At 39.6% G+C, this 18,036-nt stretch overlaps 1 protein-coding gene across 1 annotated transcript in view; it reads right to left on the bottom strand.

The window, feature by feature from the left end:
• Window positions 1–18,036, bottom strand: part of FAM160A1 (family with sequence similarity 160 member A1) — a 241,812-nt gene that overhangs the window by 35,316 nt on the left and 188,460 nt on the right. The window contains exon 7 of the mRNA XM_003790218.3: window positions 1,315–1,482. Coding sequence (XP_003790266.1) covers window positions 1,315–1,482 — 168 coding nt within the window. The remainder of the gene's footprint in view (window positions 1–1,314; window positions 1,483–18,036) is intronic.

Below are 18,036 nucleotides of genomic sequence, written 5' to 3'. Positions count from 1 at the left end.
AGTCTTCTATTTTTCTTGGTCAGTCTAGGTAAAGGTTTGTCAATTTTGTCAATCTTTAAAAAAAAAAACAACTTTTGGTTTTGTCAATTTTCTCTATTATTTCTCTATTTTGTATTTCATTAATTTTTGCTCTTATCCTTATCATTTTCTTCTTTCTGCTTGCTTTGAGTTTGCTCTTCTTTTTCCAGTGTGTTGAAGTGTAAAGTTAGGTTGCTGGTTTAAGGTCTTTCTTCATTTGTTAAGTGTATGTCTACACATTTCCCTCTAAAGAATGCTTTCATTACATCTCATGAGTTTCATTCTCATTCATCTCAAAGTGTATTTCCTTCCCTTGGTGATTTCTTCTTTGATCCGCTGGCTATTTAGGATTATCTTGTTTAATTTTCCAAATTTCCTTCTGTCAGTAAGTTTCAATTTCAATCCACTGTGATCACAAAATATACTGTGCATGATTTCAGTCCTTTTAAATTCACTGAGGCTTGTTATATGGCACAGCATATGGTCTTGGAAAATATTCCACATACACCTGAAGAGAATGACTATTCTGTTGCTATTAGGTGGAATGTTGAGTGAATACTTTAATTCTCCTGATAAATTTTTCACGATTTTCTTTTTTTTAGTTATTTTCTTAGTGCCTGCTCTGGGCCTCTAATATACATTTTAACTTAGAAGAATTTACTTCAGATTTATACCACATTAGTTCTAGTGAAATGCAGAAATATTACTCCCACCTAGCTCTATTCCTTCTTTCCCTCTTTGTGGGTGTTATACATGTATCTATGTATCTTACAAATTCATGATATATTATTAAATTACCAGTCTCTTGCTTTTAAAACGATAATTACAATTAAATGCAGAAGACTTTGGGGAGGAATATTTTCAAAGCTAATCAGAACTCTAAGCTAAAGAGCCACCATCTAAATTCATAACTTCTCAGAGTTCCATTTAAAAATACTCATGGACAGAATTATGACCCCTAATACCCAGGCTTGATACACTCTGGTTCCTTGGTTTTATGTGCACACAAGCCCATATGTTCCTCTGCATTTTGCCTCCTCAGAAGTGCATTCTGCTAATTCTATAGAAGTGCCCACACAAACTGAGAAAAATGTCCTATGAAAGGCAGTAAGTGCCACCTGCCTGACAGAAGGATTCCTGACAGCAGAACACATTATTCAGTTCCTATCAACCCAAACAAAAAGAAAGGTAATGGCTACAAGGAAAAGAGAGCAAAAGTGCTATTTATAATTTCATTCCAAAAACAAACTCTTCTGAAATCTGTTCTAAGTTCCCCTCTTCTGAGGCTCTCCTTACCCGAAACGGGGTGTTGATTCGACTTGTAAGAGTGTCTAAAATGTGGACATTCTCATGCTGGTGCAATAGGATAAAACGAAGGAAGATCTCAAGTAGTGCCGGTTCGGAGATGCTACGCAGGAAAAGGTCCAGATACGCAGTTGTGGTCATGACCTCCTCCACAGTCACCTGGGACCAACGATAGAGTGAGTACTGGTGAGCATCCTCTCAATGCTGTGATATATGCCTCCCCAATGGCCCCAGCCTCAGCGGAGTGACCCCATCAAAGCAAGAACACGCCTGCCACGAAAACACACTTCAGAGTTTCATCTGAAGCCCATAACCTATTCGCATTCCACAATACCTCCTGCTGCTTCCGCCCTTCAGTTCAGTAAGGGAAAAGAAAAGACATAAAGAAGCAATTCAAGTGTTCTGACAACTCTAATCATCAAATGCAGTTCAAATACCATAAAGGTTTTAGTGTGTAATCAAAAATAGGAAAACAAGATAAAGGAAATTATTTACACAGTTAGTAAAGGATTAATTAGAAAGCTCAATATAACGTGTTCCATTATTAGTTGTTCAATAAACATTTATTGGGCTGGGATGTGTATAAGGAGCTGGAAACATAAGAACATATTTTATGTGCAGGAAGATGGGCTGTAACAAGCAAAATGAAAATACAGTAAATTGCAAAGGAGAGGTGCAGACACAAAGTGCTACAGATGTTCAGATGTGTTTCTGGAGAGCTGCAAGTTAATTTTTATTACTGAATAATACACATAAAGTGTTTTTATAAAGTACTCTACGAGCTTACTGCTTATAAGGTAATTATGACTTTATAATATTTAAATTCAATAATTAATATTAAAATAATATTTTAATTACTATTCTCTACATGGTGTGATTTTTCTATGCTGTACAATGTCAATCTTGCAGTGAATAACATTCTGAAGAGTCAAGTTCTTCAAAGACCTCAGGACTTGATGCTCAAAGAATCAAAATTTTAAACATTTTGATTGGGAATATTATAAGAGCTAGTGAATACTTCTTCATCCTCCTACAATCAGAATATGCCATCTCTTGAGGAACAGAGGTTTATCCCCAGGTCATCAATTGTCCTACTCAAGCACGTAGAAATACCCACATGTGGATGCATGAAAATTACAGAGAAATAACTCAGACTTTCAGATTCCAATATCACAACCTAGAAATCTTTTAATTTTAATCTGAAATTTTTTAATTTCAGATTAATGTGAGGGTATAAGTGATTAGGTTACAATGTTTGCATTTGTTAGGTAGAGGCCCTGTTGTAGTTGTATCCTGCTCCTGGCAGGTGTGCCATGTACACTTACATTGTGTCTATTAGGTGTGAACACACCAATTTCCCTCTTTCCTCCCCTCCCCCCCACTTGAATTGAATTGAGTTTTTCTCTTGTGTGGGTGTGTACTAGTTCATCTACTGGCTTCATATTAGTATTGAGTACATTGGATACTTGCTTTTCCATTCCATTCACCCTAGAAATCTTAAAAATCCCTTTGACAATTCTAATGGAAACATATGGCAATATTTTTTGAGTGATTTATCTTCTCTTTTCTATTTTTTCCAAAGTCTTTTTTCTTCCTCCCTTTAAAAGTGTTGGCTGTCATTTCATCAAACCTTTTATACTATATTCCTCTACCCCCTTTTAGTTTTCTGTTTTTAAAACCCACAGACCTGCTATATAAGTGTAGATTAGCCCTGAGTGGATTCATCTGAGCATAAAGGCTTGGTGGTATCTATTTTGGCTATGTAAATTACTTTTTAAAAGTTCCAGGTTTTCAGCAACGTTCTGATAGATGAGTTCGGATGACTAAGATATTGCCAAATCAATTGGTCTATTTTCTTTATTCTAAGCAAGCTGTGTTCACTCAGTCCAGTTGAATCTACTCTCTTGGAAGCTACTGGGAAGTTGCTCAGCAGTGCCCTGAGTGGCCTGAGCACAGCATCAGAGTGCAAATACCCTTCCCCCCAGTTCAGCACCAATACTGTGAGCCCTCAAACATTCAACATACCACCACTGTGTCATCTGACTAACTTTCAAGGGCTCTCTGTGACCCAAATACAGCAACGGACACAGGCAATGCTTCCTAAATAAATGACATTGAGCAGAGTTCTTTTCATGGGCTGCCTCTGCTTCTGAAACAAATTGCTTCTATCTTTATGTTTTCCTTTCCAATGTTTTCTAGTCCCATACATGAACTCTCAACACTACCCTGAACACAGACTGTGTCGTCTTCTCTACTACCTAGGTACAATACACAATGCCTGAACACAGAAGGTACTTTCTGAATGACATCCCCAAGGATCTAGTGATTTATATTTGCCATAATTGAGCTTAACTTTTAATTCTTCCACATCTCTACATGTGTCCTAAAGCCCCCAGACAGTAGAGACCTCTAAAATAGCTGATGCCATCAAATGTAGCTAAGGGAGAGAGGGAGAGATGACTCACAACAACCCTAAGTATGCAGTTCCATTAGCTCATATCCACTCCATTGCTGCACACTTAGGGTCCATAGCAGAAACTTAATCCAAAGTGATTTAGGCAACTAATTCCCTAATAGTCTTGGTCACTACAAAAAAAAAAAAATAACGTAGTAATTCCAAATGGGCCATATGTGTAGTTTCTGTAACACCACATTTTCAACATGCCTATCAAGCACTGCTGAACTGGCATGTCATGCAGAATTCCAGCCTCTGTAACAATAATGCAGCATCAGCTCCCCCACCCTCAAGTTACACTTGACCTTAATAAGCTCAAAAGCATAGCAATAAACTCCTTAGACTATAAGTCTCAGCCTTTGGGGGCTAACATGAAAGGAGGGCATTAGGCATCTATTGTTTACCACTCTTAGGCTGGATAAATGAAAAGATTTTATTTCTTTTTAGAAATCAAAGCTGTCATTTATAAGCTAAGAGGATTTAAGAAAGCACTTGGAGGGGCAGCATTTACATAACATGCTATAAATATTAAAAATTCAATTCCATTAAGCATCAAGTTGCAAATTCTTTATAAATCAAATTCACACGCACTTTAAACTAATACCCAAACCAGGAAAAATCTGGTTCCCTTCTCATTTTTTCCTTCCTCAGAGCCTTTAGAAGCCTTTTATCCCAGAAAATCTTTTCTTGCCCCATTACCTTACTTTCAGAAACTTCCTCTAATCCCCCAAATAGGCAACCTCCTTAATGAGGATGAGACCAGAGCCTGAGTGTGATCACTTGAAAGCTAACGATAGACCACCAGAGGAAAGTGCTCTGCTGTGCAGAACGCAAAACGAAAATCTCCGCTAATGCCCCAAAGAAGCGGCATTATCAAGATAGGAAAGAAGCAGCCTCTTCGTGTTCCAATTAAGAAGGACAATTAGCTACCGATGTAGGTAAGACCTTTTTCTTAGAGATGACTATCAATATGCATTTACCTTGCCCTACTGGAGGAAGCTACAGAATTATACAGAAATACTAATAGAAGTAAATGAGCTGCTACTTCACTATCAATGCACAATGATACAGTTTAAGGACACTAAAGCTTAAGAATGTCATTTCATAATAAACGTAGACCACAATGACTAAAATAACCTGAAGAAAACTGGTCACCAGCTCCCTGTGCTCTAGGCTATCACTCAGCATGGTCTGGCCTGGAAGAAGTACACAAATAGTTGAGATCAGTTTTCTGAACAGGATGGCATCTCTTCCTTTTTATCTTAGCCTAAGAGCTCTAAAAAGTATAGAAGGTTTTTTAATCAGAATTTCAAGCTTCTCAGAAATAGAAAGAATGGACAGTTTGTTTTCTTTTAAAAGGGGATGGATAGGAAGGGAGGAGATGATATTGTATGTCACATTTCACTTTTATAAAAAAAAAAAAAAAAAAAAAAAAAGATGAAGGCCAGAACCCAGCCCAGCCGTCACGCCACAATCGCAGCAGCACATTAACTTACTGGGCAGCGTAGGAGTGAAATTGAGCATATAGATACTCTGACCTTTCTGTAATCAGCTCTAGTTGGGTGATTCCATTTGCATCTAAATTAGCACCAGAATCCTCCCTATAATGGCAGGTTTATGTGTGTTCTGAAAAATAAATTTCCCACCTGCTAATTGTTTCTTTGTGATCTAGTCACATTGGAGCAAACAGATGGATCCTACCTTCTGTCGCTCAGGCAGGTGGCAGGCAGGGGTCAGGTGCCTGTGGCACCCTCTCTGAGTTAGGAGCCACCCTTCCTTGGCTTGTCCTCTGAAACAAGAGGAGAAAAGTAGCCAATCACTGCTTCACCTGGGTCACCCGTGGGGTCTCAGCCCCAGCAGCTCCAGAGTGAGGAACGCATCCATGAAAGCAGCAGAGGGGAAAGGAATGGTGGGGCTAGAGCACAGGAAACAGGAATGAAAGGCTCTCTCTCTACAGGGAACTCGAGCTACAAGCCTGCCCACTGCTGCCAGAGAGAGATGAGCCAATGGACAGGCAGGAGGCACGTCCACCGCCAGGGGCAGCAGCTGGATGGGCTCTTCACAGCCTTCTTCTTCCCTCCAAGGACACAAAGCACCAAGAACATTTAAGTACAGAAGGGGAGACAGACACCCTGGTTCTCAGCGAGCGCTCTGCTGTTGCAGCCAAAAATTCAGGACAGAAAACATTCAATTATTCAAGATCTGAAAATAGTCTGCAGCTGATGATTCTGGCTCCCTCCTTCCAGCTCCCCTCATGCCTCCCTTCTGCTCCTCGACCTCTAGGCCACACGCTACCCTGACAGCACTGCCAGCAGCAGGCTGGGAGGGGTGAATGCAGGTGACATCCAAAGTCAGTAAGCTTGCCTACTTATTCCTAAAACATCTGAGGAAGAAGGAAATAAACATGATGACTACGATACGAGCACAGCAACATATTTTGAGGAAACTTACTAAAAATAAACGCTGGTCTCTGCCCCTTTTTACCAGCACTTCTTCCAAGGCTCTGTAATACATTAAACGTATCAGTACAGTAAACATACACCCTTTGGGAGAAAAGGGAAGCAGCTAACAAGTAGCTTTTTAGGATCCTTCCAGACTCTGAATGCTGAAATACCTCTCTATCTCCCCAGAGTTGGATGGGGCTGGGAAGTGCCAGGGAGACCTAGACAGTACAGACAACCCCTGGGACGTAATGCTACTCGTGCCTCAAGACAACGGTGTTGCTTCACATGGCCACACGGCTTGCTCACTGAGCGCTGCTCCTCAAAGCATGCTCTCAGTGCACTCAACAGGCCCAAATTCGAGGTATGTTAATAAACACTGTTCTTACTGATTATACCTCCCCCTAAGTACAGCTCTGTTAGCTAAGATTTGGTTGACTTTTTCCCCTGTATTTCCTATTTCGTTCTCAGTGTGCCACTTACCTTGTCATGAATAGTGTCAACTGTTATGGACACTGCACCTCTGGGCTTCCTGACTTTCTGCACAGGGAACATATCAGAAATGGCCCTACTCAATAACATTTGCTATTTGTTTGAGCACACGTAAAAGCTCCACAATAGGGGTTAGGGAGAGAAAGATGAACAAAACACAGTTCCGAATGCTTTACTATTATAAGCAGAAGCCCCAAGTAGCAGGGAATTCGAATTAATACCTGAACCTACACCAGGTCTGTAGCAGGAGTTACAGAGTAATGTTAGCCTTGCAGATAATACGTTCAGCAGAAAATGAGGTTCTGAGAAAAAGAGCAAAAGATAATGGAGAGTGGTTTTCAGAAAGAACACAGGCTTTGGAACTGGGCAAACTGAAGTACAAAGTCTAACATTTGTTACGTGTATGACCTTGATTGTGTTACGTAATCTCTCTCAGCCTGTTCCCGCCTGTGCAAAATGGGAATAATCCACTATCTCTAAAAATATTCAGAGGAATGAAGATAATACGCATTAGTGTCAATACATAGAAGGGATTCGGTGAAGGTGGCTATTATTTTCTGATTTGGATTATCAATTTAAAATAGGCCAAACTGAGGCAAAAAAAAAAAAAAAAGAACCAGGAAGTGGGTGGGGGTTAATTTAAAGAAACGTACCTGTCTATGTTAGTGGCAAAAAAATAAAAAATGTGCCTGTCAGTATATTTTAGGGGGCAGAGGGGGAGAAAGTACAAGAGCTCTTATAGCAAATGAGCATCAAGCATCTCTTCTATTTCCATACCCCCTCTTCTCAGTTCCCCCCAGGCATTTCACAGAATTAGGAGACGTTCAGGTGATCATAAGGGATGGGATTAACATAGCCCCAAAAAGTGTGTCTTAGGACAGGCTGGAGTTAAAGAGGGGGCACTGGAACACCCTAAAACATTTTTCTTTCAGTATTTGCCATCGTTTGCCAGTTTAAACCTCATTCTAATCCCATAGGACCAGTTGGCTAATATTTGAGAATAGAAATAAAGCTGTCATTGCCAACAGAAATGGCGATACAGCCAATAGGCCTATCATGCCACTAGAGTTGGCCAGGTTTAAGTCTCACTATCCTTAAAAAATGTTTATCTTGCCTATTATAAACCTCTCTCCTTGGAGGATTCAGCAAATGGCTATTTCTTAAGCCTCCTCTTCTATACTGTGACTGCATAATTTGTACCATACAACTCATTATGATATAACTTATCAGAGTATAATTAATGTGTGATCCATTATATTTGAACTTCAACCAGCAGAGTTTAGCTATTGAAATATCCTAAATATCTCACAAAAATGTATTTCATAGCAGAATTACAAGGAAATTTGGGGGCATTTTAGCTCAGAAGCGAAGATATGAAGAGTATTCCAAAGATCACTTGATTCATCCCTTTCCTGTTTACTAATTATTCTAAAAAGAATTTTCCTTTTCAATTCAACTTCTTGCAATTGGAGAAATAATAAAAACACCAATGACTAGTGTTTGAGCACCTACTATGTAATTAAGGACCATTCTAAGCTCTCTATTTCAGCTCTTTGAGTTCATACTCTTCTGAGAACTGACTCCAAATTACTAAAGCAGGAAAGAGACTCAGTGAAAGGGCATGTCACAAAATCACCAGAAGACTGGAAAAACAGGCTCAGAGAGGAAAGAGGGTCTGAAGGTAGGTGCCAAAACACAGATACCCACTACACACTTCTTCCAAACTCAGAGATTGCGAAGCTTCCTTTTGCAACACAGCTCAAAACTCACAATCGTTTGAATCAGAGAAGAGCATTCCTCATTATAAAAGAACATTCCACCTGCTGTAATTTAAGTTGTACCTTACCCTGCCCTCATCTTAGAAAGTACGTTAGAGGAATGCTATTCCCTAAAACTCAACTTTCCTTCCTATTCTGGAATTCACACTAAACCCCACAGCTTTCCCTTTTCTAGACTAAGTCAATTCTCTTTCTCAGTTTTCTAAAGGTATTTCTCTTCCCTTTAGGTTACAAACTTAACTGCAGAAATGACTGTGTCTGACTTGCAGTGTGAATTCTCAAAGGACCTGGTGTATATCGTCAAGTACTCAAAGAGTAATCAATAAATGTGTTGGGATGGAAATAAGCAGCACCGTTACTAACAAAAACACTGGCTTTTCACAGCCCATGATGGGGATGTCTTCTTTAGCAGGATGGTTAGATTAATTTTACAATACCTGAACAACAGGGGAAATTTTCCACTTACAGCAAATAACATTTCATTGAAAATGCAGGACCTAACTCATGCCATGCTCTTGAATTATGGCAATTTAGAAAAGTGATCCACTGACCAAAAAGAAAGTGGGGGAGGGGGGAGGATGTACAGAAGGAGAGAGGTTGGGGGAGGAAGAGGAAGAAGAAGAAATGCTTCCCCAGGCTTCCCTATTTCCCTTCCTGATTATTATAATAAGACAATATTATAAATTCAGATGAGAATGACTTTCAATCTAACAGCAGAGGGGAAATGGTTTATGGGCCAGGGTCCCAACCACCAGGTTCTTTGAAGTGAAGTGTCTGTGAATTATAAGAAGGTGGCATTTAATGCTGGCCACCTCCCCTGCCACTATCAATTCAATCTGTCTGCTGTATTAACCATATCATTTGGCTCAAATCATGAGCCTTCATTTTTTCAGCTGTAAAATGATGGTCTTAAGATGGAGCACAGTGGCTCACACCTATAATCCTAGCACTCTGGGAAGCAAAGGCAGGTGGATCACCTGAGCTCCCGAGTTTGAAAGCAGCCTAAGCAAGAGTGAAACCCCATCTCCATCAAAAACAGAAAAAAATCTAGCTGGCCTTCATGGTGGGGACCTATAGTCCCAGCTACTTGGGAGGCTGAGGCAAGAAGATCGTCTGAGTCCAAAAGTCTGAGGTTGCTGTGAGTTATGACAACACAGCACTCTAGCTAAGGTGATAGAGTGAGACTCTGTCTCAAAAAAAAAAAGATGATCTTGAACTGGATAATCTCAGTTTGAAAAGTCTGAGATTCTTTGATTTTATGTTGGTGACATTAAACTAAGAGTTAATTTCAGTTCCTTGCCTTGGTAATTTTATTTTCTAGCATAACCAACACATCACTCCATTCTAATATAGTGGTACAGGTGCTAGCTACTTTCCTTGAATATATTTATTTATTGCATATTTATTGAGTGCTCTGCATGTATATATTAGCAGCTGAAGATACATAAAAGAAGTACCATGGCATACCAAAGTAATCACCTCTCTCCTCTACCTAGCCCCTTTCCGCATTGTTTAAATAAAAATCTGCATTCTAGACCAGCTTGAGCAAAAGTGAGATCCCATCTCTACTAAAACCAGAAATAATTAGCCAGGTGTTGTGGTGGGTGCCTGTAGTCTCAGCTACTTGGCAGGCTGAGGCCAGAGGATCACTTGAGCCCAGGAGTTTGAGGTTGCTATGAGCTAAGCTATCACCACGGTACTTTAGCCTGGGGCAACAGAGTAGAGACTGTCTCAAAAACTAAAAAATCTGTATCCAGCCCCTGTGAGTTAAGCAGCAGGATGTACACAAGATGAGTAATCAGTGAAATTAACTCTTCTAGGGAATTAGAACTACATTTAAAGGGTAATATATGATGAGACCATAAATTATAACATGTTGATTATGCAAGGATGAAAATTATGAGCACATCTTTCCCAGCTGGGAAAGTATACAGAGTGTCAACATCCCCTTGCTATCCCTATCAAAGGACAATTAGACACATCAGCCATTTCCAAAAGTGGGGGGAGTTATTTTTGTTATCATTATCATTAATGACTACTACTAGTAGAAATAGCTACCACTTATGAAATCCTGGCTCCATGACAAGTAATATGTTGGATACTTTATGCACATTATGTGAGTTAATTCACCTTGGCCCTTCCAGGCGCTTATTAGGGTTCTCATCTCACAGATAAGAAAATTAAGGCTAAAAAATCTCCCCTAAAAGTACACAGTAAGTGGCAGAGGCCAGATTCAAACCCAGGTCTACTGGACAACAACTTTCATGTTCTTTCCACTATTTTGAGGAGAAGAAATCAAGACAAGAATTCTAACAACGTTCTGGCATTCTCGTCCCTTACCCTCTGAAAACAGAGCAAGAATCCTTTGAAACTGAATCTCTGTATCAACTATTTGGAATAGAGTCAAAGACACTGTCTCCCAATCCAAAAGATCAAGCTACAGCATTTTGGAGGATTTCCACTCACTCCCTGCCCTTTTATCACCCCACCATGCCTCCTCCAACCAATTTAGCTGCATCTGTCAGAAGAAAGTCACATCCACTGGCAGATCAAGGCTTTACTCCAGAAAACAGCTTCTTGAAAGAACTCACTGTGATGACCCTCCTCCTGGAAACCACAGAGAAAGGTGAAATTCATTATTAAACCAACAAGAAAAAAAAATGTTTTATGTGAGACACCCACTTTCCAACTGTCACTGGGACAAGGGCCAACAGCATAGAATCACTGCCATCAAATGAGGACAATTATAATAATACATTAAGCTGCCACTCACAGAAGAATTAATGCTGGTCCTCACTGCTCCTGGCAATCCCTGAAAGAACTCACATTCCTTAGACCTGGGTCATGCACCAGGACTGATTCCACCAGCACCTCTGAGAGATGTAGAAATGGAGTCAGATAGACACAATAACTTCATTACTCTAATCATAATACAATTCCTGCTTCCTGACCTCCCAGGAGAATAATGGTTGCCAAATATGGCAGTGATCAAATAATTTAAAAGTCATGAAATAAGCACATGACACTACATTCAGGGACACACTTTTAAGGATATCCTATGGCAGTGGTTCTCAGCCCTGGTTCCATGTTATTAGAACCATCTGGGATGCCTCTAAAAAACACCCATGCTCATGCCCCATCCTCAACCAGGGGTAGGGCTGGGCATTCCATGCTGATTCTGATGCGCGTCAGGGTATGAAGCACAATCACAAAGCCTCCTGGATATAAAAATATAAAACTTTATAAATATAAAGATGATCTATCATATTCTTTTCAAAGAAAACTCAGGCCCAGGAGGTTAAGGGGCATTTGAGATCATGAGTCAAAGTCACTGGTAAGAACCCTAGGCCCACCAGTGGGCCAAGGTCATCAAGTTATCCCCCTAGACAGACACTGTCTTCTACCACCAGCCACATGAGATAAATATTTTCCAGAGCTTGTGAATAGATTTAAAATCTTCATTGAAGGGGGCGGCGCCTGTGGCTCAAAGGAGTAAGGCGCTGGCCCCATATGCCAGAGGTGGTAGGTTCAAACCTAGCCCCGGCAAAAAAAAAAAAAAAAAAAAAAATCTTCATTGAAGAAAAACAAAGCAGTAATTTGAAAGCTTCCAAAACTCCATTATCTAATTGGGTAGTAGAATACTGTACATTCCTGAATAAGTTCATTGTCTAAATAAGCACTAGAGGATTACCCGGGAATAATAGGATTTGACTAATTCCCAACTAGGACTGGAAGGCCCATTACAGAAGAGCTAATGTTTTGAACTAATGAGTGAAAGAATCCAAGCACTGGTTGAATAACCGAGGTTGATGTATTACCCACTTCCTGGCCCTTAGTCCCCCACTAACAAGACGCAGCACAGTGAGTAATACACCTTGCTTTCAGCACTGCGAAGTCGAGAGCAACCCCGCCTTCATTCCCTACTGCTAATGCCACGCTCTCATGATAGAAAGGGTTCTGTGTGAGAATGTGCAGACTCTCTAAAACATTGCTCCTTTCTTCTTTATAAAGTAGGGCCACCAAAAAATTAAACCTGAAAGCCTCTTCTTAGATCCACTAGATGGTGCAAGCCCTTCTCTTCGAGCAGATTTATAGGGAGAATGGACATTAAAAACTTATTATGGTGCGCCCAAGCAGCCCATGGATTACACAGGAGCCTTGAGAAGGGGATCTGCTATCCAAGAAACCTATTTTTCAATCAACAAAAGCATAAAAAGAAGCTTTTAAAATTCATCTTTGGGAGCTCAGCAGTTAAACTTAGGCCATGGAAGAAATAATGGAAGTAGAGTTTATTTCAAAGGGTGCTAATGGAAAGAAATGATATGGACACTTAAGAGGCCTAGAGATCTGGGTTTGGTCCAAGTTGACCAGTAATCAGCTGTATGAGTATGAACAAGCCACCTAACCTCTCTGGTCCTCAATGCCTTTGTCTGAAAAAATGAGGACTTACGACTAGATAATCCTGGGATTATGTCTAACGTTAAAACTTTACAAATGTACATAACATTTTTCTCTCTCCATTTATATTTGGTAGGAACTGTATACACAAAGGACATATTTCATGAAATCTATCCAGTTTGTGAAATTTTTTAAAACTGAGATATTAACTCACTTACCCCAAACTGAGATATTAATTAATTCATTTACTGGAAAACATTTACAGAGCAACTATGGGTACCAAGCGCTGGGCAAACATTGCGTCAGGCAAGACGGACACAGAGACAGATGAGTCCCTCTCCTCTGCTCCTCCATGAAATCAAAATGGATTTCTATGTTCTAAATTTCTAAATTCTAAAACCCAGAACACTATCTAAATCCCTAAATTCTAACAAACAGAATACTATCTTCAAAAAAAGACTAAATGTTAAAATCTATTTAAGTTTTATACTAAAGCACTTAACATAAATACAAATATTATACACGCCTTGATAGTTTGATGTCTTGATAAACTAGCATGGCAATGATACAGTGCCAATTTTTTTCTCTCTTTTTTAAAATTTCAGATTGATACGAGGGTACAAACAATTAGGTTACATTGTTGGCATTTGTTAGGTACAGTTCAAGTTGTAGTTGAACCCTTCACCCAGGAAGTGTGCCATATACCCCTACATTGTGCCCATTAGGTAAGAGTTTACCAATCTCCCCTCTTCTCCTCTCCTTTCCCCACTTGAGTTTAATTGTGTTTTTCTCATGTGGGCATGTATTTGTTCATTTACTTGTTTCATATTGAGTACACTAGATACTTAGCTTTTCCATTCTTATGAAACTAATACAACCTCTATGGCAAGAAGTATGGAGAATCCTCAAAGAGCTAAAAATGGACTTTTCATTTGATCCTGCCATCCTATTATTAGGTATCCACCCAGAAGATACATTGTCAAGTTTTTTTTTGAGAGAGAGTCTCACTCTGTTGTCCCAGGCTACAGTGCCATGGCATCAGCCTAGCTCACAGAACCTCAAGGGTTCAAGAGATCCTCCTGCCTCAGCCTCCAGAGTAGCTGGTACTACCGGTATTCACCATACCTGGCTAAGTTTTTCTATTTTTAGTAGAGACAGGGTCTAGCTTTTGTTCAGGCTGGTCTTGAATTCCCAAGCTCAAGAGATCTGTCTGCCCCGAGAATGCTAAAATTACAGAAGTGAGCCACTGTGTCTGGCCTCAATTATTTTTAACTTGGTATCTCATAGGCAACTCAAACAAAAAACAGTAAAGTTTGCCTACTTCATACAAATTCATTTCTACATATGTAGAGCACATTTCAAATATGATTCTTGGAATCATCACTGATTTTTTAATAATATTTTGGTTCACATTTTATAAAATATCTATGTCCTTCTTCCTTCATATTTTTCTAACAATATTTATCTCCTATCTCATCTCCTCTTAGACTTCAACAAAAATTAAAAATTGTCCCACTTTTGGCAATCCCAAACACCTCCCACCCCTGCAAAGTACCTTCCTGTTTTCCCACTCCATGCGGCCCCAGAGTGCCAGCTAGACATCAGTTCATCAACCTGGCTTGATCCCTGTGACTTTAAACTATTCAACCTCTCCTTAAGTTTCTCTTCCCACTCCATCACATTGGTTACACACATGTACACTGACATACACACACATGCTCCTTCCTGGTTTATATATTCATATTCACTTATTTATTCAAGAGATATCATAATACCTACTATACAGCAATATATTAGATATGCTATTGTAATATTTTGTTCAGTGAACAAACGAATAAACAAACATGCATGGTTACTCATGGTGTTCACCTCCAGGGAGGAGAGGTAAGACATAACAAGCCAGTAATAATCACACAAAGTAATCTTTAAAGGCCACATGTGTGATACCAGATAAACTCTAGAGAAGTGAAGAGTTTCTAGCCTATGCCTGGATTGATCAGGAAGAGTTTCAGAAGGAGGTAGCAAGTGGTCTGCACATTATAAGATGAGAAAAATTTGTGTAAGTATATACAGAGGAGAAGGGCACCTCAAATGGAAGAAAGTACTTAACTAGAAGGCTTAATTCACACGTGGGGTACAGCAACTGCTCCAAGATAGCTGGAGAAGTGAGTCTATGGAGAGGGACACAGGAGGAAGTTTGGGATTAGCCTAACAAAAGATTTGAATAGTTGGCTTTGAACACATCTACATCTCTGAGTTACTTCTCCTAGTGCCTTGATGTATACCATTCACTACCTACCTCCCCCTGGCAATGTACCAAATTTTATAAAGTACAGATCAATAAAATAGCTGCTTAGTCATCTAAAATTATAATCTTTTCCAACAAAAACAGTAATTAGAGTTAACACATACATATTATATGCCAGGAACCATTTTAAAGTAGTAACTCATTTAATCCTCACAAATCCTATATAAGGTAAAGCACTATCATTATCATCCCTATTTTACAAATGAGAAGAATAGCTCATGTTCTGCCTAAAGGGATACAGCTAGCAAGTGGCAGAGCTGGGAGACCAACAGTGGTGGTCTAACTCAAATTAAATCCTGTGGGAAAAACTGATTCACTGGTTATCACCACACCTAGGTTTATGTCAATGAATACATGTGCCTTCCTCTTTGCTCTCTATTTTCAGTCTGTTTACTTAGGCTAGCATTTTTATTTATTTCTGGATTTTGTTTTGGCACAGCATTAAATACAGCATGATAGGGATAGAGATGCCCCCAAACACTATGAGGCTGGCTGTGGGCGAAGGTGATGGTAACATGGAGCCTATGACCAATTAGTTCACTACTTCTTCTGTGACTTTGAAAAGTGAGAGGGATGATTTGGGCTTCTGTGCACGTAACAACAAGCCCAGCTCTCAGCTGAACACATGCTATGTGCCTTACATGGAGCCTCTGGGTCTACAAAACATTCAAAGATACGGTGCTTAATTAGGTGGGAAACTCAGGCACAAGATCTCTGATATTAATTACAGATTGTGTGTTTGGGGGGGGTGAATATTCCAACAGCTTTTGTTATAATCTATTTCCATATTCTCAGAGGTTTTCCACAATAAGCATTAATCATTTCTCTATGCTCCACAACTGAGCCACAAGTGATAGGTCTGGGGACTCTCTTAGGTCTTTCTATATATTGATAAAGAGAAAGTGTATTTATGTATAGATCCAAACGTCCGTGTGCATCATCTTTTCACTAAATAACCTTTAGAAATGGGAATGAAAAAAAGTAGTAATGATTATACTCAACTGAAGAAAATCTTTCCATCTCATCTTTATTGAGCAACCTCAAATTCCAAGGAAAACTCTTTTTCCTACTGCCCCCAGCACCAAGGCATCTGGAACAGTGGTGGAACCGTGTGATACCGTTATGAGGTCTGACAGTTAAGTTCACAAACTCATTCCAGAAAAGTGCTACATACTGACTGCCAAACATTACTATGGTCACCTTTAAAGTACTCCCCTGTGAAGCTATACACCAAAGCCAGCACCTAGGCCACCCTCCAAAGCAATTTTGGAAGTTTTTCTGGAATGACCATCAGAGCTGTCATTGTACAGCACACAAAAACACACGACAATAAGGAACACGACTCAGCAAGACCCCGCCACACATCAACATGAACACAGCTGTGAAACACTCATATACCAAAGTTATGAAACCTTACCAAATTGTTTGTACAATGCTGCCAACATATCACATAGGGGCAAGTTACCTCTCTCAATCACAGAAGGGGGCAAAAAACACTAGAACCAATTCTTAAAAACTCAATAATCTCATTTCACTACTCACCTTTAGCTACTACTACTAAGTCCTTAAATTATGTAAGGTATTTTGACCTACCTTATCTCTATTTGAATGCCTTGCTCATTTGGGAAAGGCCACGTGCCTTTACCTTCTCACTGATGTTTACCATAGACCCAGCAGGCCAGCAGGGTAGGGATTACCACAGATGACAAAACTGGATTCTTAACTAGGTTAAGACCCTAGAGATCACACACAAAACTATAACCCCTGTCTTCTGAATCCTAGTGCAGAGAAAGAAAATAAATAGCAAAAGTGCCAGCAGAGGGCATAGGTTAGTACCCTCCCAGTGTGGTCCCTGGAGCACCGGGGTGCTGCTCATGTGCAAATTCCCAGGCCTCACCCCTGCCTATTAAATCAGAATCTCTAGAACTCAAAGAGTTTGGAATTAAGAAGTTCACTGTACAACTAATTGCCTGCCCATTTAAGTTTGAAACATATGACCCTAAAAATTAGAATAAACAGGAATATACTATTCATAGAACAGTTATTCTATGAAAAACTGCACTGATATCACATTCTGAGAGAGGTAAAGGAAGAGAAAATCCCAAGTTACGCTGTCTATGAAATAATATAAAAGTGTGGTCAGGAACAATAAGCACATTATTTAAAATCAAAATACTATAGTGACCAAACATAGTGTAAAATTTACGGCTAATACCATACAGTGCCATGTGAAGGATGTCTTATTTTAGAGATTGGGCTGTTTACACATATAAATAATAATAGGTAGTATGTACTTAGCATTAAGTGCCAGGCACAATGATAAGCACTCTAAATGCATTATCTTATTTATTCTTCACAAGAACATGTAAGGTAGGTATTACTATCCACAGATAATATATATATATAGATGAGAATACGTGCCACAGTCGCATCAATAATTAACGTAGCAAAGAGACAGACTCCAACCATGGTATCTCTAACCTCAAAACCCATTACTTGAACTGTTAAGCTAGACTGCTTCCCAAAATTGTATCTTGAATATCATGCCTTAAATAAACACATTAGATGCTACACAGTATCTTTTAATTTTCAATTAATAAATCAAGTCAAAGCTTCTTATACTTGTCACAAAATCTTCTCGGTCGCTATAGTAGCTGGCTCTCACTGGATAGAGAAATTGTTAATTTCCTCATGACACTGCTGCTCCATGTTACATAGCTGTGGGCCCACAGGACTGGGCCTTCTAATTACCTTGTTCAACTCCCGTTAACAACTAACTGTAGTGATGGTTACATCTGGCCTCTCTGCTTCCATGGTGCTTTTCTGTTTAAATCTAGGGAA

This window comes from Otolemur garnettii, unplaced genomic scaffold (assembly GCF_000181295.1).
Source record: "Otolemur garnettii isolate 467f Iridium unplaced genomic scaffold, OtoGar3 scaffold00041, whole genome shotgun sequence".
In the NCBI taxonomy this organism is placed as follows: Eukaryota; Metazoa; Chordata; class Mammalia; order Primates; family Galagidae; genus Otolemur; species Otolemur garnettii.
Note: the sequence above shows the minus strand (reverse complement) of the source record. Positions and strands in the feature narration are given on the sequence as shown.